This window comes from Trifolium pratense, linkage group LG3, assembly GCF_020283565.1.
Source record: "Trifolium pratense cultivar HEN17-A07 linkage group LG3, ARS_RC_1.1, whole genome shotgun sequence".
Lineage (NCBI taxonomy): Eukaryota > Viridiplantae > Streptophyta > Magnoliopsida > Fabales > Fabaceae > Trifolium > Trifolium pratense.
Genome location: NC_060061.1, coordinates 35,088,401 through 35,115,534, shown reverse-complemented (window position 1 = coordinate 35,115,534; position 27,134 = coordinate 35,088,401). Strand labels below are relative to the sequence as shown.

Here is a 27,134-nt window from a genome sequence, read left to right as displayed (position 1 = left end):
GTGGGGTTAGAGGATAAAAACAGATAAGCATGCATAATTTCATGCAACTATTCTATTCTATCTTCATCTATTTTTTATTCATTCTCTCTCTACGTTTTAATATTCCGTCCAATTTAATCGCATTATTATCATATATGGCTACAAATTTGACCCATTTTATTTATTTTCTAAAAATAATGATTTTGACCCATTATATTATTATTAAATATTGTTCATAATTAATTGCACCGCCTACTTCGTCGTGTACTGTTATATATGAGAATGTAACTAAAAACCCTTTTTGTTAGTTAGTTTGAGTCCACATTTTGTACTGTACTCTGTTCTCAGATCCGTGCGTGACTCAAATGCAACTCAACAAAACGACAACAAGGTTATGATTATTCAATAGTAACCTTTCTCTCAATTATTACTATTCCATTCTATTTTGTTTTTATCTCTTTCTTTCATATTCAAACACTCTCACAAAGATTATCAAGAATTTAACAATGGAGCAAGATGAACAACACTCTATAGAAGAAGCTGCTCATTCACACACTCACACCAAATTGTACGATGATGATGACCGTATCAAAAGAACAGGTACTTTAAATAAATTAATCAATTTATAATGTACATTCTTGCATTAATTTCATTTAATATCTGACTCGACACAGATACTACTAATTATAATTAATCAATTTACACTCTACATAATTACATTCTTACATTAATTTTATTTTATTATATGCTACAAAGCACAGTCACACCTGACACGACATAGATACTGATAACCAATATGTGGACACTGATAATAATTTTAAAAAATAACATAATTTAATGTAATTATAAGTGTCGGTACCAGACTTCTAATCTGAAGAGTCTATAGTCCGTGGTCGTGCTTCATAGTTATATGTGATGATCATAGTATATATGGGAATGAGTGTGTTAATTGGGTTATAGTATTTTATTGACTTAATTGTTTTTGATGAAAATGACAAAATGCTTATTATATGATTGTTATTATGAAATGAAAAAAATGAAACAGGAACGGTTTGGACTGCGAGTTCGCACATAATAACAGCAGTTGTAGGATCAGGGGTGTTGTCGTTAGCATGGGCTATAGCTCAGCTGGGTTGGATAGTTGGTCCTTCAGTTATGCTTTTCTTCAGTCTCATTACTTGGTATACTTCATCACTTCTAGCTGAATGTTATCGAATTGGCGATCCTCATTCCGGGAAAAGAAACTATACTTTCGTCGAAGCTGTTCACACTATTCTCGGTAACTAAATATTTCTACATATTATATGTTTTCATGCTATATCAGTGTGCCGTGTGCTGTGTGCACCCTCTGTCGACAATGTCTTAAAAATCGAACGGAATCAATCAGGTTGAACTGTGAGTTATTAAGACATTCATTTTGAAGTTTGAAATTCACATGTTTGTTACTTCTTTTGAAAAGACGGAATTTTGTAATCACTGCTCAAACAAAGTCACACGTTCGTGTACTTGTTTGGTTATAAACTTGTGCAAATTAATATTTATGTGTCATTTATAATATATGTGTATGTATGTATGTTCTGAAAAATATGATTTTGAAATGGAATTTTTGTGCTGTATGAGATCCTGTAATACTTATGCAAAAATGGTTTGCAGGTGGTTTCAATGACACCCTATGTGGGATAGTTCAGTACACGAATCTTTACGCAACTGCAATAGGATACACAATTGCCGGTGCTATTAGCATGATGTAAGTAAAAACTTACAGTATATAGAATTTGATTATACTAGTATTTATTAACAAATAGATTTAGTCAGTGACAAAATAAGAATAACTTGTAGATAAGAATAAGAAAAATAGATTTGGTGTTCCAGACAGGTTTTGTTTTTGTGGTTCGTTTGCCATTATTAAGTAGTAGGGGCTGCTGTTTGTATATTGTCGAGGCTGTTTCTGCTGTCATGAAAGCCAGCAGTCCTGTTCTGGTGCTCTTTTATAAGTTGTTTTTTCAGTTTTAGTAGTGTTGAGGTTGCGTAGCGGGCTTGGTTTCTCTGTACCGAGTTCTTGCTCAGCAGTCTCTTTTGTTCCCTGCTAGTGCAGCGGTTATGTATTTTGTGCCTTTTCCGGGTTCGTGTTGTGCTCCGATTGGCATATTCAATAATTTGTATTGTCCTTATTTGTATAGACAGGAAAATCTTGTTTGATTATGGTTAATGTGTTTGTTTTAATTGTATTGTTTTTGGCTGAGACAGGGCAATAAAAAGGTCTGAATGTTTACATTCCTCAGGAGGAAAAGACCAATGTCACATTTCAAGCAACCCATACATGATCGCTTTTGGAGTAATCCAAATTTTCTTTTCTCAAATTCCAGATTTTCATAAAATGTGGTGGCTCTCAATAATTGCAGCCATCATGTCTTTCACCTATTCGTTTATCGGCCTTGGTCTGGCAATTGCCAAAGTTGCAGGTTATATATTTAGTCCTACTTAAATTCCTTTCATAACAGTCCATTTTCTCAGAAGGAAAAACAGTATTTCACTAACTGATTTTTTTTTTGTTGGTTTAATTAATGGTTCTAAATCAGAAAATGGTTCCTTCAAGGGTAGTCTCACAGGAGTAAGCATTGGAACTGTGACAAAAGCCCAAAAAATTTGGGGAACTTTCCAAGCTCTTGGTAACATAGCCTTTGCATATTCATATTCTCAAATCCTCATTGAAATTCAGGTATACCTTTTCTCTTTATGTTCAAAACTAGTGTACCATGTATTAGGCCTTTTCCAATCCTCAAGTCCAACACTTTTGGATTTGGTGCGTGGATATAAATAGTGGGTATCCTGATAGATTCTAATACCATATTAACTTTTTATATCGAGCCTAGTCATTCTTATAAAACTAGTTTATAACTTGAGACGTGTCTCTCTTTATAAACTATCTTTGTTCAACGTGCGACTTGTTTTTCTCAATAACATGCACATGAGTATTTCTATATAATGTCTAACCAAATACTAATTAAAATATGATAAATCTAACTCCACAGGACACCATAAAAACTCCACCATCTGAAGTAAAAACAATGAACCAAGCCACACGGATAAGTATAGGTGTGACGACCACATTTTATTTGCTTTGTGGCTGCATGGGTTATGCAGCATTTGGAGACACAGCACCGGGGAACATACTTACTGGAATTTATAAACCATATTGGCTCATTGATATTGCTAATGCAGCTATAGTAATTCACATTGTCGGAGCATACCAAGTATATGCGCAACCTGTCTTTGCCTTCGTTGAGAAAAGGGTGATAAAAAAATGGCCTAAAATAAACAAAGAATACCAAATCTCAATTCCTGGTTTTCATCCTTACAATCTAAATCTATTTAGATTAATTTGGAGGACTATTTTTGTGATCACAACAACTTTTATATCAATGTTGATTCCTTTCTTCAACGATGTTTTGGGATTAATTGGAGCAGTTGGGTTTTGGCCTTTAACAGTTTATTTTCCAGTGGAGATGTATATCAGACAAAGGAAGGTGCCAACATGGAGTTATAAATGGATTTGTATGCAAACATTAAGTGTTGTATGTCTTATTGTATCAATTGTGGCTGGTGTTGGCTCAGTGGCAAGTATTGTGCTTGATCTAAAGAAATACAAACCATTCATGGTTAATTATTGAAACCAATGCAAAATTTATTTCCTTCTTTTGGATGTAAAAAGCAACTGTAGGAACTGATTTATGTGGTTTTTGTATCATTATCTTTTGAAACAATTAGTGCTAATTCAATATTATCCTTTTCCACTTTTAAATATACATGTACCTAAGTAAATGTATATTTCTCCCTTATTATGAGGAACAAATTGAGGGTCTCCTTGGTTGGGATAAAATGGATGCGAGAGGGGGAAAATTACGTCGAAGGTCTTTAAATTTGAACTCTTTTGATTCGATGGTTTAAGTTTTGTTTTTCTTTTTCTTGAATTAGTTATTTATGTTGCATTCTATTTGCACCGTTAACTTTTTAACAAATTCCTTTGAAAATAATGTGTATGACATTTTAATATTTAATTAACTTACATAGACATGTTAGATTTCTACATTTTCTTTATCCCTTCACTTTAAATCTAACTTTTCACATCCAAACACCTTAGAACTAGAATACTTAAATAGAGATTTTTTTTTTTTTTTTATTATTATTAGTGTGTGTGTGTCTCTAAATCCATATTGTTTGTGTTTGTGATTGTGCAAGTGTTGCTCACTTGCTCCCTATTTATAGTAGAGGTCAGATAAGTATAATGCAATGTATCAACCATTTTCGTCCCATGATCATGTGGTGCATTTTGTTATTCAAATCATTAATCTCTTCCTGCCATTAAAAAAAACTCCCTTTCCTGCATGTTTATAGTTAATTTGTTTGTTACAGAGTCTATGAAGTCAAACCAATTATTGGTATGAAATGAACAAAACAAGATAATCAATCAATATTCTTTCAATTTATGCAACAAAAAAGAAAATCAATATTCTTTCAATTGTTATTGTACATTTTTGTGTATATCTCTTTCATAAATTATGTTTGAACCCGAAAGTGAACCCAACCCGAGCCATGCCATAGATGGTGTCCCTTCACAACCTGATCCCGAATTCTTTGACGATGATGGCCGTCCTAAAAGAACAGGTAAAAATTAATTCATATCGGTATATGGTTTTACCATAATTATGTTTCTTCGATCATATGTGACGATATTGAAATGAGCACGAGTTCATTACGTTAACATTTGGTGTCAATTTTTTGTCTTCATAGATAGATAATAGATACATAATAAATACCAACACGGTCTGACAAGATCAAACTTTTATCAATTGTTTGTGTCTAACTTTTATCGACGATATTTTTTCTTCGAGTAATGATAGTTTAACTCTTTTTTTTTGAATGAGACAGGAAATGTTTGGACAAGTTGCTCTCATATAATAACAGCAGTGATTGGATCTGGTGTGCTATCCTTAGCATGGGCTATAGCACAATTGGGATGGATTGCTGGTCCTGTGATGATGATCCTTTTCAGTCTCGTCAGTATGTATACTTCATCAATCCTATCTGAATGCTATCGTTGTGGCGATCCTATATATGGACAGAGAAGCTATACATTCGTCGAAGCAGTTCGCAACATTCTTGGTAATTTATAAGACATGCATGCACATGAATTAATACTCGACCTAGCTAGTTTTAAATATAAGCAAAAAAAGTCTGATGTATTGGTCTAATTTGAATCAAATACATTTGAAGAATTTGTGTTTACTATATTCTAAGGGTACATTTTGAAATGCAATGCATGTATCTAAAAGAATACTGTTGTAATCTTAAGATTTGATCACATTCTATATTAATTAATTCTTTAAAACTTATTTTGTAGGTGGGTATCATTACACTGTTTGTGGAATAGTTCAATACTTATATCTTTATGGCAGTGCAATAGGATACACAATTGCAGGTCCTATTAGCATGGTGTAAGTAAATTAATTATATCTTAATGACATTAGGATTTGAAGAGGGAATGTGATATTATGGTTTGAAAAATTGATAAAACTTAAAATATGACATATTACCTCTGTTACTTATTACAAGAGACAAGTCACTTTTTAAATTCATTGAATAATTGATACATCTGGTCACTTTCTATTGATAAGATCATTTAGCTCGATTTTGTTGATAAGTTTGTTTTGATTTAAAATCGATTTTTTGGGTGACAGGGAAATACAAAAGTCTATATGTCTCCATAAATCAGGAGGAAAAGACCCATGTCAAATTTCAGCCAACATACATATGATCAGTTTTGGAGTAGTTGAAATTTTCTTTTCTCAAATATCAGAGTTTCATAACACATGGTTTCTCTCAGTAATAGCAGCAGTCATGTCTTTTGCCTATTCCATAATTGGTGTCTTTCTGGCGATTTCCGTAGTTGCAAGTAACATTCCTTTCATTTTATAACGAGTAAACATAAAAGATCCATAATTTTATAAAGACTACAAACATATTTAACATTTTATATTTTAATAAACCACGATTTTCCATAAAAGAAAATCATTGGCTTATGTTTTTTGTTTAACCGATTCTTAAACAGAAAACGGTACCTTCAAAGGTACTATCGCAGGAGGAAGCACTTCAAATGAGTCAACAATAGACAGAGTGTGGGGAATTTTCCAAGGTCTTGGTGACATAGCCTTTGCTTATTCATTTGCTCAAATTCTCATTGAAATTCAGGTAATATATATGCCTTTTCTTTATGTTTAATTAAAAATTAAGAAAAACAACATAATTTTGTGACAGCGTCTAAATAATATATAATTTTGGTTACTACTAATACACAGGACACCATAAAAAATCCACCATCTGAAGTAAAAACGATGAAAAATGCGACAAAAGTAAGTGTTTTGGTGACTACAACATTTTATTTGCTTTGCGGCTGCATGGGCTATGCTGCATTTGGAGCAGACGCACCGGGGAACTTGCTCACCGGATTTAGTATGTACAATCCAGCTTGGGTCATTGATGTAGCGAATGCTGCCGTTGTTATCCACCTTGTAGGAGCATATCAAGTATATGTTCAACCTGTCTTTGCCTTCTTAGAGAAAGCTGCAGCAAAAAAATGGCCTCAAACAAAAGTGGAACACAAAATTCCAATTCCTGGTTTTAGTCATTACAATCTAAATATATTTAGATTAATTTGGAGAACAGTATTTGTGATCATAACTACTTTTGTTGCAATGTTAATTCCTTTCTTCAACGATGTTCTGGGATTTCTTGGAGCCGTGGGGTTTTGGCCTTTATCAGTTTTTTATCCAGTGGAGATGTATATCGTGCAGAAGAAGATCCCAAAATGGAGTACTAAATGGCTTTTGCTAAAAAGCATAAGTGCTGTATGTTTTATCATATCGGCATTGGCTGCTATTGGTTCAATCACCAGTATTGGACTTGACCTAAAGAAATACAAGCTATTTAGCTCAGGATCTTGAACCTTAAGCAACATCTACTGGTGGTTGTGGTTTGTATATAATTGTTTTGTATAGAGTAATGCAGTGTAGAGTGGCGGCTAACCCGAAAGGGTTTCTTCTACCTAGCTTTGGCTACGGTTACATCTACTGGTGGTTGTGGTTTGTATATAATTGTTTTGTATAGAGTAATCCAGTGTAGAGTGGCGGCTAACCCAAAAGGGGTTCTTCTTCCTAGCTATGGCTACGGTTACATCTCCATTAAGTGGAGATTGTCTCTTTTTCCAACGGCTATCTCCTCTTCCAAGTTGTTTTCTTTGTTTCCATCACCTGCGAACATGATGTTGGTGTCGGTCAAATATGAGCATTTGTAGTGTTTTCATGCTTGCTCCTTCAATGGTGGTGGTGGTGAGCCCCCCCCCTCCTAATGCTTTTTGACACACCCCACCAGAACCCCCCCTCCCCTGTGTGTGTTAGTGTCACTGAAGTATTCTAACTTTCTGTAATAGATCTTTTTTCTAGTTTAGATCTGATTCAGTTGTTTTTCTGTGCTTGTCGTTCTTAGTCGTTGTCTTTATTCATTCTTTGTTAGTCAAATTAGCCATAAATTAAACATGTAGATGTTTAAGTCAAGAGTAAATCTAGTGCTTAAAGTTGTATTTTATTAATTCTGCATTAATTTTATACCATACCTCATTATAGTTATTTGAATGAATGAATTATCTTATGACATAAAAATAAAAAGTAATGCAGTGTAAATGTTATGTTATATTTTTTTTTAGATTCCTCAAATTTACATGTCACTAAATAAACTTATACTTCTGTTCTATCTTGGAGGAACATATATTACCCTTACAGGGAATTAGTCATCTCCATTATCCTTAAGTATTCCCTCACAAAAATTATCCAGAAAAATATAGTTTTGGGTAAACTGCTGGACACAGCTGAACTAGGTTCCAGCAACAGATAAACTAGCTGAACACAGTGCAAAGAAACCCGTGACGACAAACAATTTTTGTTTATTAAACTTCAAATTGTGATTTGGACAAAATCTTATCCCTTATCACTTTTGCCTAAGCCATAATTTTAAGAATCTAAATTAGAAACCCAATATACTATCACGAGATTCAGAAGCTTGTACAAATAAGGTCCATGAAACTTCAGCTCAATTACACTAGAACGTTACCATGCCACATTTTAATGGCAATTCACAAGAGGGTATAATATGCATTCAGATTACTATATAACAAATACACAGATAATAAAATTGAAAGGAAAGGGGAAAAACGGTCATGAATTTTTCACTTGACAGAAATAATGAATTAAATTGACATAGATGCCCACAAAATGATATTTTACAACAATATATGCAACATTCTTAAGCATCCATATAAACCCAACTTCCCCAGAATAGCATATATTACACCAAAGATTACTCCACGGTGTAACCTTCGGGCATCCTCACACCAAACAAGGAAATCAATTTTTCACCATCGATGCAACATCGAAATAATTAGGTAATGGAGGAGGTAGCTGAAATAACGCTGTTGTCCCCCTCAAATGGAATCGGCTGTGCAAAAGTACAAATTACCTTGGAGTTGTGAAGTTCATCAGAGATTAAAAAAGCTCCTCTGAGTTGAACTTATTCCATGCTTCCTGTTATTAATTATCAAGATTTTAGGCAAGAATGAAGGGAATGTAGTATTCTAGACATAGAAAAATAATCTAATCTTGGCATGAAATCCCATGCATGCCAACTCAACCTTTTCAATTTAGTTTTTAAAGAAACTGACAACACTAATTCAAATCCTACTTCAAAAGAGTCATTGTCATGTAGAAAGCAATACATAAAACAGACTCAAATACCTTTAGTAGATCAAAAACCTTCTCTGCAATATATTTCTGTTGAAGAGTGGCACCTTTCTGCTGCACTTTATCAGGATGAATGCACAGTGTAGCTTTCCTATAAGCCTTTTTAACAGTAGCGGCTGTAATAAGATCAGTCAAAGAAACTGGCTGCCAACCACATTCAGGCCATAATACCTGATCATCATTCATGAAGTAGATGTGTTAACGAGGTTATTAAATGAGGCAAACGAGAGAATATTAAAAAATCCAGCATGCCTTATCTTAAATTTTGGCCCTGAGCATTTTTTTTTGTAGAAAATATAATGAGACAATATAAGGCAACACACCCTGGGCATTACACAATTACACAGTACATAGTACATACATATTGTAAGGTGGAGAGTAAAGCACGTAAGTTCCCTTCTTTTCCTGCAGCCCAGCGCTTAACTTCAAAATCCAGTGTTTCAGCAAGCCTCTGAAATCAATATGAAAAACACATGACATTAAAAACCATGCAAATTAACTGGGAACGTAATATCCAACTAATCACAATCATCCAACATAAACATCCCTTTATTAAATACTCTTTCTGTCCCAAAATAACCGATCCATTTATAACAAAAATTTGTCCCAAAATGACTGGCCTCTTTCAATTTTCAACACAAGATTAATTACTTTTTTCAATGGTACCCTCTAATTAATACTACTTGCATCACTCTCAATTCAATACTCCCTCCAGACACAAATATAAGAAAAAGTGCACTTTTTAGATTCATTGAATAATGGATGTATTTGGACTATATGCATTTTTGCTTATATTTGTGTCCGGAGGGAGTATCTTCCACTTTGTATTTATGGTAAGGGTGAATACAGCAATACATGATTAGGATACTTGAATCAAAGTATTCTTCTCTCTCTCTTTCATTTATACATTTTTCTTAATCTTTGTAAATTGGTCAAATAGGTCAGTCATTTTGGGATGGAGAGAGATATAACGGAAAGCAAGAGAGTGGATGATATGTTCCTTTTTAAGAAAAAACCTAAGGCGTACAAGCTCTGCTCGGGGTTAATGCTAATGTAACTTAGAAATCTTAGAAATTTGAGACAAAAAACACAATTCAATAGGAAATGAGGAAGTTGGACAACAATTATCTGACACATGTACATGTACTGGGAAAACAAATCAAAGAGATAGCTTTTTTATAGGCACGATTACAGAGATATAATTTTGTACAAACATTGTACACAATGCAAGTGCATGAGCAGAAACCACCAATTCACAGATAAAAAGGAAAGCAGAAAAATATACTACTTACATGTCTCTCAGCCTGTTCTCTTTGAATCTGTAGGTCCCGTTCATTCTTTTCAGCCAATGCTTTTGTCTAGTATAAAACGATAATGATTATAAGTAACAGACAAACTATTTGAAAAGATTATTCAATAATGCACACACTTCCAGTTAGCATCTTAAAGAAAAGAGTTGGAAAATTGAAAAAAAGAAATGAGAAGAGAACATTTTTCCTTTGAATTAATGAATAAAGTAGGAGAGAAGTCTATTCTCCAAGGTATCAAATGATCAGAACTATTTTTTCTATCCTTCTCTAACTCCCCTTTATTCTTTATAGCAACACTTCTACATGAATTGATCTCAACGTCAATTTAGGTCAAAAATTGTAAATTGTTTGCCTTCTTTTACTATCAATAACAACGAAGAAGTCAAATTACGGAACAAAATACAGTAAAACATACCGCACGCTCCTGCGCCCTCTGAAGGCGTTCCAACCTGGCTTTTCGTCTTTCTTCACTTTCCCCTTCAACATGCTGAAATTCTCCAGCTGAGGGAGAAGCTTCAAACCAAAAAAGAGAAGGGATTAGAAAGAACCAAGTAAGCATTGAGACAAAAGAAAATTCAAACAACTTTCACATCAATAATAGTATATTGCTACAAAGTCCTACCTCCGAAAATTGAGGAAAGATCATCAAAATTACTTGATGATGATGCCTTCTTTATGTTTGAAGACGCGCTTGTAGATTTCCGGTTTACATCAGGCTGAAATTGGGCATCAAAAACTGAATCCTGAAAATAAAGAGATCCAGAATTTTTTTACAAATGCAAAAAGTATGACTCTATGGTGCGTGTCAGCCAACTGTTTTCATTTAAAACATACTAAAACTTGCCACTTTTATATATCCCTTTTTTATTTAATATTCATTTAAAATAAAAATGGAAAGAATAAAATAACAACCACCTAAATATAAGCTCCTGCATTTATGATAAAAATGACGAGGAAGAGACCAAACATCAAAGCCAAGAGTTAGGCACTTTAGTATAAATAATGTTTAACAAGACTTTGTACTCACAGAAGAGCTAGACCTAGGAGGCCTTGGAGCACTGTTGGCCCTTCCGCTCATGCTGAAGAATGATTCAAGATCGTTTTCATTTTTTTGCTGGTACATTCTTGCAGCAGCTGCAGCTCTTTCTCGGGCCTCCGCAGCAGCCCTTTCTACGGCAGCACGTTCTGCTTTAACTCGTGCTTCAGCTTCAGTCCTTGCAGCTGCATCTCTTTCTCGCGCTTCTCTCCCCTTTGCCCCTGCAGCAGCCTTTTCAGCCCTTTCCTTTGCCTCAGCAGCAGCCCTTTCACGAGCTTCAGTTTGTGCCCTCTGAACAGCAGCCCTTTCAGCACGCACTCTAGCTTCTGCATTAGCTTTCTCAACAGCAGCCTTCTCAGCTCTTTGGCGAGCTACAGCAGCTGCTCTTTCACGTGCTTCTCTAGTAGCTCTTTCCACAGCCTGTCTTGCTTTTTCTCTTTCCCTCTCAAGTCTCTGTTGTTCTCTTTCTTTCTCCTCCTTTTCCCTCTCAATTCTTCTTTGCTCCATTTCCTCCATCTCCTTTTGCTGCTGCTCGTGGTTTAACTTGTCTCTCTCCTCTGCCACAGCTCTATCATCTTTCTCCAAATGTACGGGTTCTTTGCTTCGAGAAGGTTTTGTATCCTCTCTCCCCCTAACTTCCTTTGCATGCTGAAATTTAGCTTCAGCTCTCTCCATAGCCTCCTTCATAGCTGCAGCAGCTGAGTTCATCCCTAATTCTTCATTAGGAACACCATTTTCACGTTCATCACCATCACCATGACTCCTACCCATGGCAAAATCTTCAAGTTCATCAAACTCTGATGTAGAAGATAACTTGGCTGCAGCAGGAGCAGATTTAGGACCTTGAGAAAATCGAGTCGAAGTTGGGAAAGAAGAAAATTCATGGTCATTCTTCCTGACATTGGCAAAAACCGGTGAACCTGTTCCTGACTTGGGGATGTGTACCGGTCGAGGAGGAGGTGGTCTTGAAGGTGGTGGAGCAGCAGTTGGTTGTGTAAAAAGAGGAATCTCCGATACCGTTAGCCATATATCATCATCTGATACCAACTTTTCTTCATATTTTGGAGACATATCTGCCTGAGAATTGACGTGACCAAAACCATCATTGACATAAGAAGGGGAAGTAGGCCTTTGGCCAACTACTGGTTTGTTAGAATCAGATGAATTTCCAAGTCCATCAAAGGGATCAGTATCATCGTATACTCCATTAGAATTTGATGAACTGTCATTTTTTGTGCTTCTAGAACTAGTAAATTTACTAATTTCTTCCAATGGATCTGTAAAGTGGCCTGAGGGTGAACCAGTTGGAGCAGAAGTTGATTCAAATATTTTGAAAGGGTCTTCTGTTGCATTGGAGGTTGTTTTAGATGCACTGAAAGTAGATCCTGATAATGAACCAATATCAGGAGTGGGCCTGTAATGAAATGATATGTAAAAACAATATTATGATACATCAACATATCAACTAATACGTGAAAAATAAGGGATAGGATTGTCCCTTTACAGTTATTCCCTATTCTCATTCTCTTCATGTTTGTTTAACAAAATGCGATGCTTAGGAACAACAAAGCCATAAGATTGGCAATTCCTATCTCCTAATAGACAAAGCATTACAGAATAACAATAATTCTCCTTCTCCATAGATCTCTTTTATTAGCTGCAGATAAAATGATGAATCTACTTTTTAAATAAAAATGCACAGCAAAGAAAAATCATTATGGATATCCCAAAAGTTGCTACTACTGAAATAAGAACCCTTAAGCTATATACAAAACATTGAGCGTAAACATTTCAGATATAAGGTATTGTCAAACTCTTGAAGTTATAATTTAGGTACATGATTTGCTTGGAACCACTCATGTTTTCTTTATTTAAAATGTTCCTATTTGACTCAAGGGTGTCCAACAATGATTAACAAATTCAAAAATGTCGTGCAAAAATTAAATCACCAAAAAAACTCAGCTGTCTACTTTAATGAACAAAATCAGCAAGCACAACTACCTGTTACCTTTCAAACGATGTTATGCCTGCTCAGATATCAACTGCATAGATTACCATATAAACTGATATGATGCAAACAACCACATATCGTAATTTCAAAATGCACAGTTTTTGCAAACATAACCAATTCTAAATTCTTGGCAAATAGCATTGTAGCTACTTTTGAGATCCAAACACTAAGATTAATTTCAGAAAGTAAAAAATAAAATTAAAACAAAATTCAGACAATAATCTACTGATGATATTGCAGGCATGTATTTCTTGTTTAACTGCAAGGATAACCAGCAGATAGATAATATTCTATAACATGTTTTAGTATATAAGGCGGGTAAACTTGTGAACTTATATATTCAAGGATAGTAGAATATGGACTACATAATGCTATATGAAGGTCTCGACAGTGAGTACACGATAACCATAGATACACAACAATTAAAAATTTCAGAAAGACTATAGCCAATGATTTGTCTCTGTCGCATATATTTAAACACAACTATCGGGCCATTATTATTATTCTAATATGCTTTGATTTGCCAATGTAGCCAATCTCTAACCAATATTTTTCGAAAAGCTTTTAAACCCATTGTCGGGACATTCAGTTATCATCAATTAATTTCAGCATTTCACGTGTTCCATAGTTATAATCTCACAGTTTAACATGTCAATTTTATACACAAATAGGTTTCCCACAGATCAAGAAACCTCAACCTCAGGTTTCACTACACAACAACATTCACTAGCTCCTACACCATTGTTACTTCAAATGCAAGCAAAAACATAAAAAACAAATTAAACTATCCTTTGAACAAAAATGCATTTCATCATACATGTAGAGTACAATACAATCAAGCGTAATTCACAGTAGCCACACCTTTGATGGGAGGGCTTACTGTTCCCAAATCCACCGATCAAATCATCAAAATCACCAACGTTCTTCTCATTCTTCACCGTTTTCTTTGAATCACCGAATCCACCGAGAATGTCATCAAATGCGGTGGCGCTTCGGTTAGAAATGTCGTCGTCGTAAACAGGTTTATCGTAGACAGGCGAGTTAACGGACTTTGAAGCGAAACTGGAGTTGCTGCGAGAGATGGAATCGAAATTGTAGAGATCGGAGAATGGAGCTGAATCTTGATTAGAAGAACGAGTGGATCGGGAACTTGAATCGAATTTTGGAGAAGAAGTTTTGGTGAAATTGGAAGATTCTTTGGATGACATTGGTGCCGATTTGCCTTGTTGCTTCAATCTGAAATCGGTATCTAATAAACCGTCGAAATCGTTCATGGTGAGATCTGGTGAACGGTGGTTTCCTCCGTGTACGGTGGTTCGGCGGTTATAGGGAGGGAATTGTTTTATTCAATTTCACTTCTTCATTTTTTGATCAAAGTTTTTCTCATTTTCTTCATTTCCCATTCATGGAAATTTTATTTTAGTGGGAAGAAAAAGAAATTACACGTTTTGAAATTTTAATTTTATTATACATTGCTGGCATTTTTTTCTTTCTGAAAAACAAAAATTAACTACTTTACCGACATTATTAATATTTTATTATTTATCAATCAATTATTCTCTTTATCTTATTTTTCTTTAATTGACTATGTTCTTTTTAAAGAATCATTTATCTTATCTTTAAGATTTTATACAAAAAGTGATATTGTTGATCAATTTTTTTATGGATAAACAAAATTACAATAATCATTAAAAAAAAACACGGAGGTAAAGAGGTATTCAAACTCCGATCACGGTGTTCAATCTAATAATTTTGGTATTTTTATGAATTAAATTAGAATTTGTAAAAAACAGTAAGGATCAGACAATACAGTAGAAGACAGAACAAGATAATACATGACAGGACAAAACTGTACCAGAGAGATATAGGGCGATAATATTTTTATATTCGAAAATAAAATGAATATTTTCGTATTTTTTATAGTTGTACTATGGTTCGGTAAGGGACAAAAAATCTTGTTTTTGTCCTGTCATTTGCTACCTAATTTGTTCAGTCTCATAATCAATTTCAAATTAAACAGGGTACAACAAAAGTTATCCGATCCCCTATTTTTTAGGCGATGAAACGCACATTGTTCAACTTTACAAACATATATGTTGGTGAGTTGAGCTGGCAATTATTAACTCCATACCTTATGGCATGTGACATGTCAAAATCTACATGTTAACACTTCACTTGTAGAATTTAATTAATAATGGAAGATAAGATATTATAATTCCAAAAATTTAACAAGGTTGTCTGCTCCTACGGGTGGCAAAGTGGGCATGTTCGCCCCGTTTAAGCCCGTCCAAAAGCGGGGTGGGGCAACTTAGGCGTCCGGGTTCAACAACTCAAACCCGCCCGTTTATTGGCGAGTTTGCGGGTTGGCGGGCCGGCCCGCCAAATTTTTTTTTTTTTAATAGTTTGAATTATAACTTCACAATTCTTACCTCCTAATTGATATTAAAAAAATACTAGCAAATTGCATTGAGAGAAGATTATGAAGTTTTTTTTTTTTTGTAGTAAAAGAGGGCTAACGCCCAAAAAGAAAAGAACTATAGAGTTACATGAAAATTTCTAGGCATGCAAGTCCCAGAAAAGTCATCAAAAAGAAGACTCGAAACCTCATTTGAAGGAGTCTCCATAACATGAATATTAAAAGAATTTAGAGAAAAGCTGAAATTAGCCAGCCAATCAGCACTTCTATTTCCCTCTCGCCAAGTATGATTGAATTGCACCTGCCAATCCAACTTTAAAAGCTCTTGTATACGACGCACCAAGGTAGGCGGATTACCATTGAATTTAACTTTCCCCGTGATCATATCAACCAGACTTTTTGAGTCACTTTCCACCTGAAGATGGCAGAAACCTTGTCTCCAACCAAGTTGCATTCCCAAGTACATTCCCCACATTTCAGCGGAGAGAGCATCACAAGTTCCTATTTTGCGCGAGTATCCTTTAATCCATCTGCCATCTGAATTTCGAAAGAGTCCACCACAACCAGCTAAACCCAAAGAATCCTTGTAGGCTCCATCACAGTTAAGCTTAATCCACCCTTCTCGGGGTTTTTTCCATCCAATGAAAATAGTGTCACATTGGCGAATATTCAGAGGATGGTGGATGCACTTGTCTATGTCTTCAGCCATCTTGATAATCATGTAGGTTGGGTCAGTCGGACGTTGAAAGTCATCTTCAAAAATCGTTTGGTTTCTCCACTTCCACATGTGCCAGCACGCCACCATAAAAATTGTTTTCCACTTCCTATTCTGGATATCTTGCAGTTGAAGGTTGATGTTTTTGAAGATCCATTCACTGCAATTAGAAGAAGAAAAAAATTAATGATTTGATTTGAAGGGACTAACCTTATCCAGGTTTGGGTTGCAACAGGGCAATCCCTCAAAACATGAATAAGTGTTTCATTGACTCTGTCACATCTAGAGCATGTGGGAGAAGCTCCAACACCCCATTTGCTCCTACGAAAGTTAGTGAGCAACCGATCATGAGCCGCCATCCACATAAAAGTTTGAATTCTATGAGGTCCTTTCCAACTCCGCACGGCCTTCCAATCTCCCTCAATAGGTTGAGCTCTAATGTTTTGATTCTCATAAGCACATTTAACTGTGAAATTCCTAGTGTTGGTCCCTCCCCAACCAATTGTGTCTTTCCCGTCTATGTCCATAGGTGCTGGGATAGCAAGAACCTGAAAAGAAAAATTAGATGGTAAATTAGAAGTAAGGAAATCAAAATCCCACTCTCCTGAGGGGGTAAGCACATCCCTCACAGAAAGAGTCGTGTCAATAATAATTTGATTAGTAACAGAGAGCAAAGAAGTTCCACTCGGGGTCCATTTATCCAGCCAAAAGTTGATATTGTTTCCATCTCCCAACTGCCACACAATATTCTGCTGGAATTTTTCCCAAATACCTGTCAAAGCTTTCCACAAAGGAGAGTCATAGGGTTGAGAGCTTATTGTTACTCTCAAGTCCTTATTTCTTCCATACTTATTATAAAGAACCTTACACCAAAGGTCATCTGGTTTGTTGATCAGATTCCAAAGCATTTTCATAAGAAAAGCGTCATTTATATGTTGAGGTCTCTTAATGCCTAGACCACCCTCATTCTTTGAAGATTATGAAGTTAAGTAGGATGAATTATAACTTCACAATTCCTTAAAATTCTTACCTCCTATTTTTAAACTAACAGAAAATAGGGATAATTAAGAGTTGAGAGAAGATTACAGTAGAGAATAGAGATAATTAAACTAACAGAAACATTAATTAAGTTAATAAGTAATTCCTTACAATTACCCTTAATTAAACTAACACTTACAATTACCCTTAATTAAACTAACAGAAACATCAACTAAGTTAATAAGTAATTCATTACAATATAAGATAAAAGGATAAATACTAGCATAAAGGGAGCACGACGACGGATGAAATGAATAAATGAAACAAACAACCCTAATTTTGGCAGGAAAAAGAAACGTGAAGTTTTATATGAGAGAAAAATATTACTGGATTGAAATTTGGGCTCCTCATTCTAAGCCCAATTTTCAGTAAAAGTAAAAAAATATAAAAAATTAAAAAGCCCGCGGGCTAACCCACCCCACCCCGCCCCGTTTTTTAGGCGGGTTAGGCGGGGGCGGGCCACCTTAAGGTAGCGAGGCGAAAACCTCAACCCGGCCCGCCAAAAATGATGGGTTAAACGGGTCAGCCTGGCGGGCCCGGCCCGTTTTACCACGCCTGCTCCCTAATGTAAGAGTTAAGGTTTTTGTTATCTTCTTCTTTCACTTGTGTTCAAGTGTAGAGAGAATGCTTCTAGAAACCCGCCAATAATCATGAACGAAAAACTTCATGGTAAGTCGTTGATTCTTACGATTTTGTTTAAATGTTAAAAAGGGATGGATTGTCATTGTCATTAACATTCTAGAGAAATTAGGGATGAGAAAGACATCGTCATTATTAATCCGAGAAAAAAGATTATGAACAAGTATAACTCTTTACTACGACTAGAAATAGTTGAATAAGTTCATCGTTTGTTGTATTTTGATGTTAGAAATAGATTTATCTTGGAATGCACTCGATACATATGCATCGATGCTGTAAAGCATTTTTTACAAGGTAGAGTAAATGTTTTCCTAGAAACAAGACATCATCATCATCATCATCATCATCATCATCATCATCATCATCATCATCATCATCATCATCATCATTATAATAAAGCTTAAAACACAAATTTAAAACTAGGATATAGTAAATGTTTTCTTATTGATAATATAGATATATATATCGAATAGTGATATCACAAGCAATATTTCTCATAACTTGCCATATATATTAGTAATCTACAATAATCATGTTAATTGCCAAAATGATAGAAGTGGAAGCTCATCCCCATCGACTGATAAGAACAAGATGCAATGCTCGTCAAATGGAGATATTTAGGGTATCAAACCCGGATCCGTTTGACATCACTTTCTGGGACACTAAGATCGAGCCTATCTACAGTTTGCGCCGACGCCTGCCAAATCAAACAAGTCAATGTATTAAGATTTTTAAAACCCTAGCATGAAATGAATATTTCTCATAATAAAGATAGTCATCAGTATCTTTTTCATACTAACATATTCTTAGTCACCCTTCACTTTTATATTATGCAAAAAAGTGTATGCTAAAATAAGACACTTACAGTTTCGTCTGGTACAACTGCATATCTCTCGGCTAAGGAAGCAAAAGTTTTTCCTATTTAAGGGAAAAATAGAACAATTAGCATGATGCAAAATTGTATAAACAAAATAAATAAGAAAATAAAATAAAATATATGAATTTAATTTATACTATCAGATGGTACTAATATCAGTCACGACAAAAGAACGAAGGAAAATAGTATTGATGAGAAGCACAAAGCACCTGATAATTGATCTGTGTTTGAGGATTCTATGTGCTGCCCACAAGATCCATCAACGCTCAAAGCCTCGATAATCTTTGGAGAATTCCTACAAATCCAAAAACGACTTTATGAAATATATCATCAAAATGCACCCAATACCTGAAACTAAGGCAACTTTCCGGTTAATGACTAAAGATCGGCAATAACTTTGTCTACTATAAATAAACATAGTCATAGTTGCTACGAAAATCGATTTCCTTTTCAAGGGAAAAAGAAAGCACATTCAAAGTAAAGTATGAATGTGCTTGCCTAATAGTCGAGGCATAATTTTATACAGATTCATATGCAATTACCAGTCAATGGTATCCCCAATCCCAAGTTGTCCATTTGTGCCTCTTCCCCAAGAATATACATTGTCTTTTTCAGTAACAGCAATAGTGTGTCTCCACCCACATGAGATCTGAACTACTTTCTGTCGAGCCAAGCAAAAGTGCGCAAAATAAAAAAACTAACCAGTTAGTCATTATTTAATGAAACTTTTTCTTTTTAAGACACATTAAAGAAAGAAATTCCAAACAGAAGAAATAAAGAGACCAAGAGTATACCTGATCATGGGGAAACTTCACTTGCACAGGAGCACATCGATCAACATTGTCACCAACTCCAACTTGTCCAAACTACAATTAAAGGAAAAGTAGGTTACAAGAAAAAATTTCACTGCACATGATTGTTTAGTTATAGAATAAAGTCTCACCATTTTTTATTAAGATATTATATATTTTTAGTTCTCTGCTAACGTTATGTACATTCTTCCACCAGTCACCAAATTTATTATTCGGTTGTGTTAGTAAATCAACGAACATTTCTTGTTACAAGTTACAACACAAACTTTCACATTATACGAGGAAAATAAAAAAAATAAAAATCTGCCAACCTTATTCCAACCCCATCCATAAAGCAGTCCACCAGTAGTGAGAGCCATAGTATGCCTCCAACCACCTGATACCTGAAAGATTATAGTTGAAAATAAGACCTACTGAACAAGCAGAGCGAAGGGAAATCCTAATAATATGAGAAATTGCAAGCTAGGCACCAACTCTGGTTAAAATTAAAGGGCCACCTGACAAATTAACTTATCACTCAAGGCTTGAAGCTTGTGAGGCACAAGATGATCTTCACAATCTCCATGACCTAGTTGGCCATATTTGCTCCATCCATATGTGTATAGTTCACCAGACGATGAAACAGATATTGTATGCCGCCAGCCACAAGCAACCAAGACCATCTTGTCACGCTGCAACTCTTAACAAGCAAGACTTAGGCAATGAAGGGGTAGAATAAACAGTTTCCATCCATTATTACGAGTGTATTAAGTTATGACAATTTAATTTATCGAATGCTGCTTCTTCTATTAAAGTAAACAGCAAGTCAAACTTTTGTCAAACTGAAACAATATATAACAAATTTTCCAAATATTAAAATTGATATATCACATTCTAATAAAAAAAGGCAAGATGATGAGAACATACATCAACAGAAGAAACCTTCTCTGGAATACAACGATCATTTCTATCTCCCAATCCCAAGTTTCCGTATCGGCCCCAACCCCATCCGTACAGCTCTCCATTTTCAGTGATGGCTACACTATGTTCAGCACCAGCAGCAACCATTTTGATAGGTATCCCCTACAACAACATAAAAATTTACATGAGCCTGGTAGTTAATGGAATAATTTGTTTGATGCGTTATAGCTTATGATAGACAAATCTTGTGCAAATGATAAACTTTGCTACTAGATTTTCTAGTGTATGTGAAAGTATTCATCAAGAGTAGAAAGGGTATTAGGTATATAGATTTATTTTGTCAAGAACAAGTTGAAAAGAGATGAATGTTTCCACATTTAAACAAGTTGGAAACATTCATCCCTTTCTCACTATTTGAGCTATGCCCTGCTCCTACCACTTTCAACTATCTAACCATCTAAAAGTTTTATTTGTCTTATTCCATCTAGCTAATCTAACAGTTCTAAGTGTTTTGTCTCACTCCTGTTGGTTTTCCCTTTTTCCTCGGCCTTGGATCTCACCAAAGACAGAGACTATATATCCTCTTTAAAATTGCATTAAAAAGGGGATGAATAAGAAGTAATTAATTAAGTATATGGTAAAAACAACTTGCCATTTTATATTGATTGATTATTGATTACTAGCTCATTTAGTTTTATTTATTATAGATAACCTTGATGAATGTCTCTGAAAATGTACCTGAAATGTTTGAATCTTTTGTGGCACAAGTGAGTCCTCTACGGTACCTAGTCCAAGTTGACCATTTTGATTCCGCCCCCAACTTCAATGAGTAAAGTTAAAAATAATAAAGAAATACAAAGATCAGATAAAATGAGAATGAATGAACCAACTTATTTCATGATGATGCAGAATAAAGCAAGGACTTCAATATATGCACTTATACCTTTACAAATGGAATATTGAATTATTGATTAGATGCATGTATCATGTGCAAGAAAGCAAATCTAATCCATAAAGGGAGTATCAGTTATCTAAGTAATAAGAATATAACAAAAGTCTGTCGCAAAAAATCAAATAAGTTGATTCAAAACAACCATTTTCAGTATCAGATTCTCTTCAGCCCTTCTTTCAGTAAATAGAGAAGAAAAGGAAAGGAATTTAAAAAGACTGGGCCTATATATGCACTCAACGTAGAAAACAAAACATTACTCGGTTTACTGATACAAAAATAGTAAAAAGTAGATAAAAACTCGGTCGATAACTACAAACCTCTGAACCTCGCCATCCATAGTAACTGCCAAACAGTGGCTATCCCCGCAAGCAATTTGCTTTATCCGTAGTCCTTGTAATGCTCTAATAGGCTGAGGAATGAACAAATCACTAGAATTACCATGACCCAACCGTCCAAAGTCACCCCTGGAAAAATCAGAATAAGATCTACTTCAAAAATTTAAGAATATTATTATATTCATATATCGAAACACTATTTTTTATGTGAACAATAATGTATCAGAAATTGAATGGTAACTGAAAACAACATGAAACATTATATGCCCAGAATAGAAACTCATTCTGCCTAATGAGTTTTTCATACAGTCAACAGGGTAAATATATACCTACACAATCTTGATCTACTGAACTGACATTTTAACAGAAATATCACAGATAAAGTTGTAACAAAAACACTATCTTAAAGCTGGATCTAATAGAGCAATATTACACTAGAGAATTAATAACTTTCTAACACAAATACCAAATGAGATTTTAGTAACAGTCACAGAAAAGGATGCATTTTCTGAGTAAAGTGAACTTCAAGGAAACAATAGAAAAGATAGAATTTGCATACCATCCCCAACTATATACTTCGACGCGTGATTCGGAATAAGCAATAGTATGATCAGCTCCACAAACAACAGATACAATTTGTTGAGAATCCAATGCACTGAGTTGAGTAGGCAAAAGTCTATCATCAGTACTACCATGACCTAATTGTCCATCCTCTCCCCTACCCCAAGAGCAAACAACATTTCCAGCTGTAAAAACATCAAAATCAATCCATAACCACACAAAATCAAAAACTACCAAAACCTATCCATTCCTTTAAAAATTCAATCTTTCCACAACCCAAATGACAGATTTTCATAATCACAACAAATAAATCAAAAGGACACCTTTGTAATATAATAAAAAGTTAAGCTTCTATCCTATCCATTCCATTAAAAATTCAATCTTTTCACAACCCAATTGACAAATTTTCATAATCACAACAAAAAAATCAAAAGGGCAGGTGAGCTTACATAGAAGAGCAACAGAGTGGCTAGCACCGGCAGATATAAGAAGAACACGGCGAGGTGGAGGTGGAGAAGGGGCAGTGGCTTCAACCTCCTCCATGATTCTGAGATTCTCCTTTGGAGTGAACAAAGAATACTTCAAAAACACTCTATATATAGAATCAGGTGGTGATAGTGTTGAGAGAGAGATGAAAGGAAGAGAAAATAATGATTTGTGTATTGTGAGATACAGTAGATTGTGATGTGGACAGGTGGAAGGAAGAGAATGCTGAGTTGAAACAAAGGTTAGAGAAAAGAGAGATGACATATAATAATGCAGAAACAATGGCATTCAATGTGTGGGGACCATTGGCTGCCAAATATCACCAACCATTTTTCAGCTTCTTCTTCATCTCTTCTTCTAGCAAAGTCCTTGCTAATATCAGACTCATACTACACATCTTTCATTTTCAGTATTATTTTGTTTTCTATGACAGAGGATTGGAGTAACTGTTTGTCAGTTATTTTATTACTGTTGCAGTTCAATTATTTTCTTTCTTTTAACGGTTCAATTATGGTTCAACAGTATTCTTTATGTTACCATGGATTGAGATTCGCTGCAGTGGACAGGTTTTCAATGTCGGCTGTTAATATTGATCGGACGGTTCAAGTTAATAAAGTTATAAAATTGTTTTTAAAATGATTTCAACCGTACATGTTAGATGGGATGGTCCTAACTAATTCCTAAATTAAGTATTATGGAAAAACTGTGTCAATGTTTACGGCAGCAAATCTGCTTCCCTATATTCTTTATGAGGACTCTCTCAAACCGATTTAAAAGGGAATGGATTGCCTATAGTCAGATTTTCACTGGATTTTCTCCGATTTAAATCTCACTCATTAAAAGTCATCTTACTCTTTATTTTATAGTTAAAATATTAATTTTTGTGGTTAAATTTCACTGGACTGTAATGTGACTGGAGAGGATCCTAACCCGATTTAAAATGAGTGTTAAATAAGACTTTTACACACAAATTAAGTGCATGTTTGGTTTTATGGTGTTGAAAATTAATTTTAATTGAACTAATTTTGCAAAATTGATTTTAATTAAAAGTGAATAGAACAGTCCCCGTGAACTTAACTCAGTTGGTAGGGACATCGCACTATATGTGCAGGAGCCCGGGTTCGAACCTGGGACATCCCGCTTATTCACCTTTAAGATGAATTTTCTAGCCACCAGGCTACTTGACAAAAAAAAAGTGAATAGAACATAAATTGTTTTATGTTTGGTTTAAATGCAGATTTAGTCCTTTAAGTTTTACAAATGCTTGATTTTGTTTGTCAAATTTTAATTGTTTGACTTTAACCGTTAAATTTTACAATTGTTCTCTTATGGCCCTCATTTTGTATTTGTTAGTCACTCATTGACTTTTTGACTCAAAATTGTTTGTGGTATTTTAAAATAAAATAAAATGTTTTTAAAATATTAAAAATAAGTGAAAGTTTACATATTCAATTTGTGAGACAAGCTGGCTGTCACACATTAGCATTCCAAACTAAATCGGAGGGGTTTACAATGAGAAATTAGAAGAAGAATAAATTTGGGAAACTAAACCCGATTTTTAGTTAAGTAATCCAAACAACTTGTAGAAGAATAAATTTACATTTCAGAAAGCGCAACGTTTCATTCTTTAAGGTGAAAAAATCTAGTAATTAGAAATTTCATCATTTAAGATGAATAAGTGGAGAGTATCTAGAATTCGAATCTCGACTACTGCATATAAAATACGATATGATGTCCTACTAATTGAGTTGAGCTCATGAGGATGGTCCACCATATATTCTTAGTTCTAAATACAGCGAACCAACTTTTTTTTTCCCACAATAGAGTGAAAAGAGTAAGTAATCTTTTTTGAAATATTCATCTACAATATATGAAAAGAAGATACGTATGAAATTCCTAATTTGCCCCTTTTTCATTTTTTGACACATAATCAATTCAGGGTTATTTTGTGTCTTTATTAAAAATCTATAATATATGAAAAGAAGATACGTATGAAATTCCTAATTTGTCCCTTTTTCATTTTTTGACACATAATCAATTCAGGGTTATTTTGTGTCTTTATTAAAAAAAATTAATAGAAAAATGCTAAAAAATTTCTCAACAAGATTCAAACCCTTAACCTTTTAGTTACACTTCTTATTGCATTTACCACTAAGCCATATGAATTAATTTGTTGTATTTTTGAAACCAACATATAATCAATAGGAGTTAAATGCCCAATTGTAACCACAAAACTCCAATTTTTTGTATGTAACTCAAATTCAAATTACTTCACTTATACAAATTCAATTTATTTTATAAAAATCAATTATTAACTGGGCATCGATATATCCTATACAATCTACTATATTGGCAGTATTAATTATGACCGACGAATGAATATAATGACATATTTAATCTCTTAAAAAAATACAACAATACGAGAACCTAATTTTTAGTGTGATTTCTGCATGACCTATGTGTTTTACTCATATTAATAAGCTTGCATGTTCTTTTATAACATCTGTTGAACCTATATTTATACTCATATATTAATATGGATTTTTTTTCTTGTGATTTGTACGGGACTTATAATTTTATTTATATATTAATTAAGTTGTTTGTAACCAAAAAAATAAAAATTAAGCTGTCTATTTTTTATTTTTACAATTTTACGGGTTATACTCATATTTAATACGGTAACCTAATTATTTTGATGATTGTTGTAAAACCTATATTTTCACTAAAATATTAATAAGACTGCCTATTTTTTAATAATTTTTACGGGACTTTATTCATACTCATATATATATATATATATATTTATTTTTTTCTTCATTTTATTATTTTGTGTATTTTATTATGTTGTTTATATATATATATTTAATACAGGGACTTAAGAAAATAAGATACATGTGAAAATCTCATGTTTCCCCTACTTAATAATTTGACATATCATCACTTTCATGAGTATTTTGTGTCATATTTGAAAGTTAGTAAATAATTTCAATATTTTAAATTTTTTCTTGAGGTGTTTAATTCCATTTTAATATTTTACTCCTTCCGATTTTTTATAAGTGTTCAGTTAGAATAATAACACTAAATTAAGAAAGTGGATTTTTGCACATTATCTTCCTATTATACCCTCATCTTAATTCACCAATAAATTCCTATTTTTTTGCACTCTTTCAAATAAATTTATTTTTATACAAAAAAAATTGGTAACAAATTGTGTTTAAATATGAATATAAACAAGGAAGAAACAAATTTTTCTATCGTAAAAAAAGAGGAACAAATGATTTTTTTTTTATTTTAAAAACTTTAGTTTTTTAAATATATATAAAAAAGTTATTGAAAAAGATAATAATAATAATAATAATAATAATTAAAAAATGATATAATTGACAAATAGTATCCTTAAAACACAAACTGGACAGTTAATTAGAAACGCTAAATTTGATGAAACACTTATAAAAAAAGGAGAGAGTAATATTTTTTGTCATCAATACATTGACCATTCTTTTGGAATAGATTGATCATCAATATCATCAGCAAAATCTATATTTATACTTATATATTAATACAAAAATCTATTATTTTTTGTGACTCACACAAAACTTGTGTTTTTACTAATATATTATGTTATCTATTTTTTAAATAAATTTACGGGTTATATTCATATTAATACGGGAACCTTTTTTTGTTATATCTACGGGCATTATATTTTTATTCAAATATTAATATAGTTGTTTTTTTTTTTTATATAATTTTACGTGTTATACTCATATATTTATATGGGGACATAATATTTTGTGTGAATTTTGCGGGACCTTTGTTTTCCCTCTTATTAATAAGGTTTACTGATCTTTAATAATTTATGTAGGTCCTAAATTTATACTCAGATATTAATGCGAGAACCTATTTTTTTCTGATTTCTACGAGATTTATATTTTTAATCATATATTAATAAAGTTGTCATTCTTTCATGATTTTTACATTATATATATTTATGATCATATATTAATACAAAATCTAATTTTTTGTGTGATTTCTGCGAGGCCTATGTTTTTACTCTTATTAACGAAGTTTTCAATTTTTTACTATTTTTTTTAGACCTATATTTATAATCATATATTAATACGAGAACCTAATCTTTTGTGTGATTTATGGGGACTTATTTGTTTTTTTTTGTACATGGGGACCTATGTTATTTACTCATATTAATAAGTTTGCCCGTCT

At 33.6% G+C, this 27,134-nt stretch overlaps 4 protein-coding genes across 4 annotated transcripts; 2 read left to right on the top strand and 2 right to left on the bottom strand.

Annotated features, from left to right (window-relative positions):
• The first annotated feature begins 147 nt into the window (after window positions 1-147).
• On the top strand, window positions 148-3,781 carry LOC123915908 (amino acid permease 4-like). Its single transcript, XM_045967182.1, has 6 exons — window positions 148-579; window positions 1,025-1,258; window positions 1,633-1,726; window positions 2,227-2,441; window positions 2,559-2,698; window positions 3,012-3,781. The coding sequence occupies exons 1-6, from the start codon at window positions 486-488 to the stop codon at window positions 3,648-3,650; spliced, it is 1,416 nt and encodes a 471-aa protein (XP_045823138.1). The 5' UTR covers window positions 148-485; the 3' UTR covers window positions 3,651-3,781.
• A 1,219-nt stretch (window positions 3,782-5,000) lies between these two features.
• Window positions 5,001-6,980, top strand: LOC123916387 (amino acid permease 3-like). The gene is made up of 5 exons (XM_045967839.1): window positions 5,001-5,142; window positions 5,381-5,474; window positions 5,718-5,932; window positions 6,089-6,228; window positions 6,336-6,980. Exons 1-5 carry the CDS (start codon window positions 5,016-5,018, stop codon window positions 6,978-6,980), a joined length of 1,221 nt encoding a protein of 406 aa, XP_045823795.1. The 5' UTR covers window positions 5,001-5,015.
• A 1,125-nt stretch (window positions 6,981-8,105) lies between these two features.
• LOC123916386 (auxilin-related protein 2-like) lies at window positions 8,106-14,654 on the bottom strand. Its single transcript, XM_045967838.1, has 8 exons — window positions 14,047-14,654; window positions 11,166-12,588; window positions 10,761-10,881; window positions 10,554-10,651; window positions 10,121-10,186; window positions 9,190-9,279; window positions 8,823-8,999; window positions 8,106-8,612 (listed from the first exon to the last, which is right to left on the bottom strand). The coding sequence occupies exons 1-8, from the start codon at window positions 14,457-14,459 to the stop codon at window positions 8,574-8,576; spliced, it is 2,427 nt and encodes an 808-aa protein (XP_045823794.1). The 5' UTR covers window positions 14,460-14,654; the 3' UTR covers window positions 8,106-8,573.
• A 3,764-nt stretch (window positions 14,655-18,418) lies between these two features.
• Window positions 18,419-23,520, bottom strand: LOC123914006 (ultraviolet-B receptor UVR8-like). The gene is made up of 12 exons (XM_045964968.1): window positions 22,880-23,520; window positions 22,429-22,615; window positions 21,852-21,998; window positions 21,321-21,402; window positions 20,589-20,744; window positions 20,180-20,353; window positions 19,994-20,065; window positions 19,665-19,736; window positions 19,413-19,531; window positions 19,080-19,165; window positions 18,859-18,911; window positions 18,419-18,690 (listed from the first exon to the last, which is right to left on the bottom strand). The coding sequence occupies exons 1-12, from the start codon at window positions 23,202-23,204 to the stop codon at window positions 18,619-18,621; spliced, it is 1,545 nt and encodes a 514-aa protein (XP_045820924.1). The 5' UTR covers window positions 23,205-23,520; the 3' UTR covers window positions 18,419-18,618.
• Window positions 23,521-27,134: the final 3,614 nt, after the last annotated feature.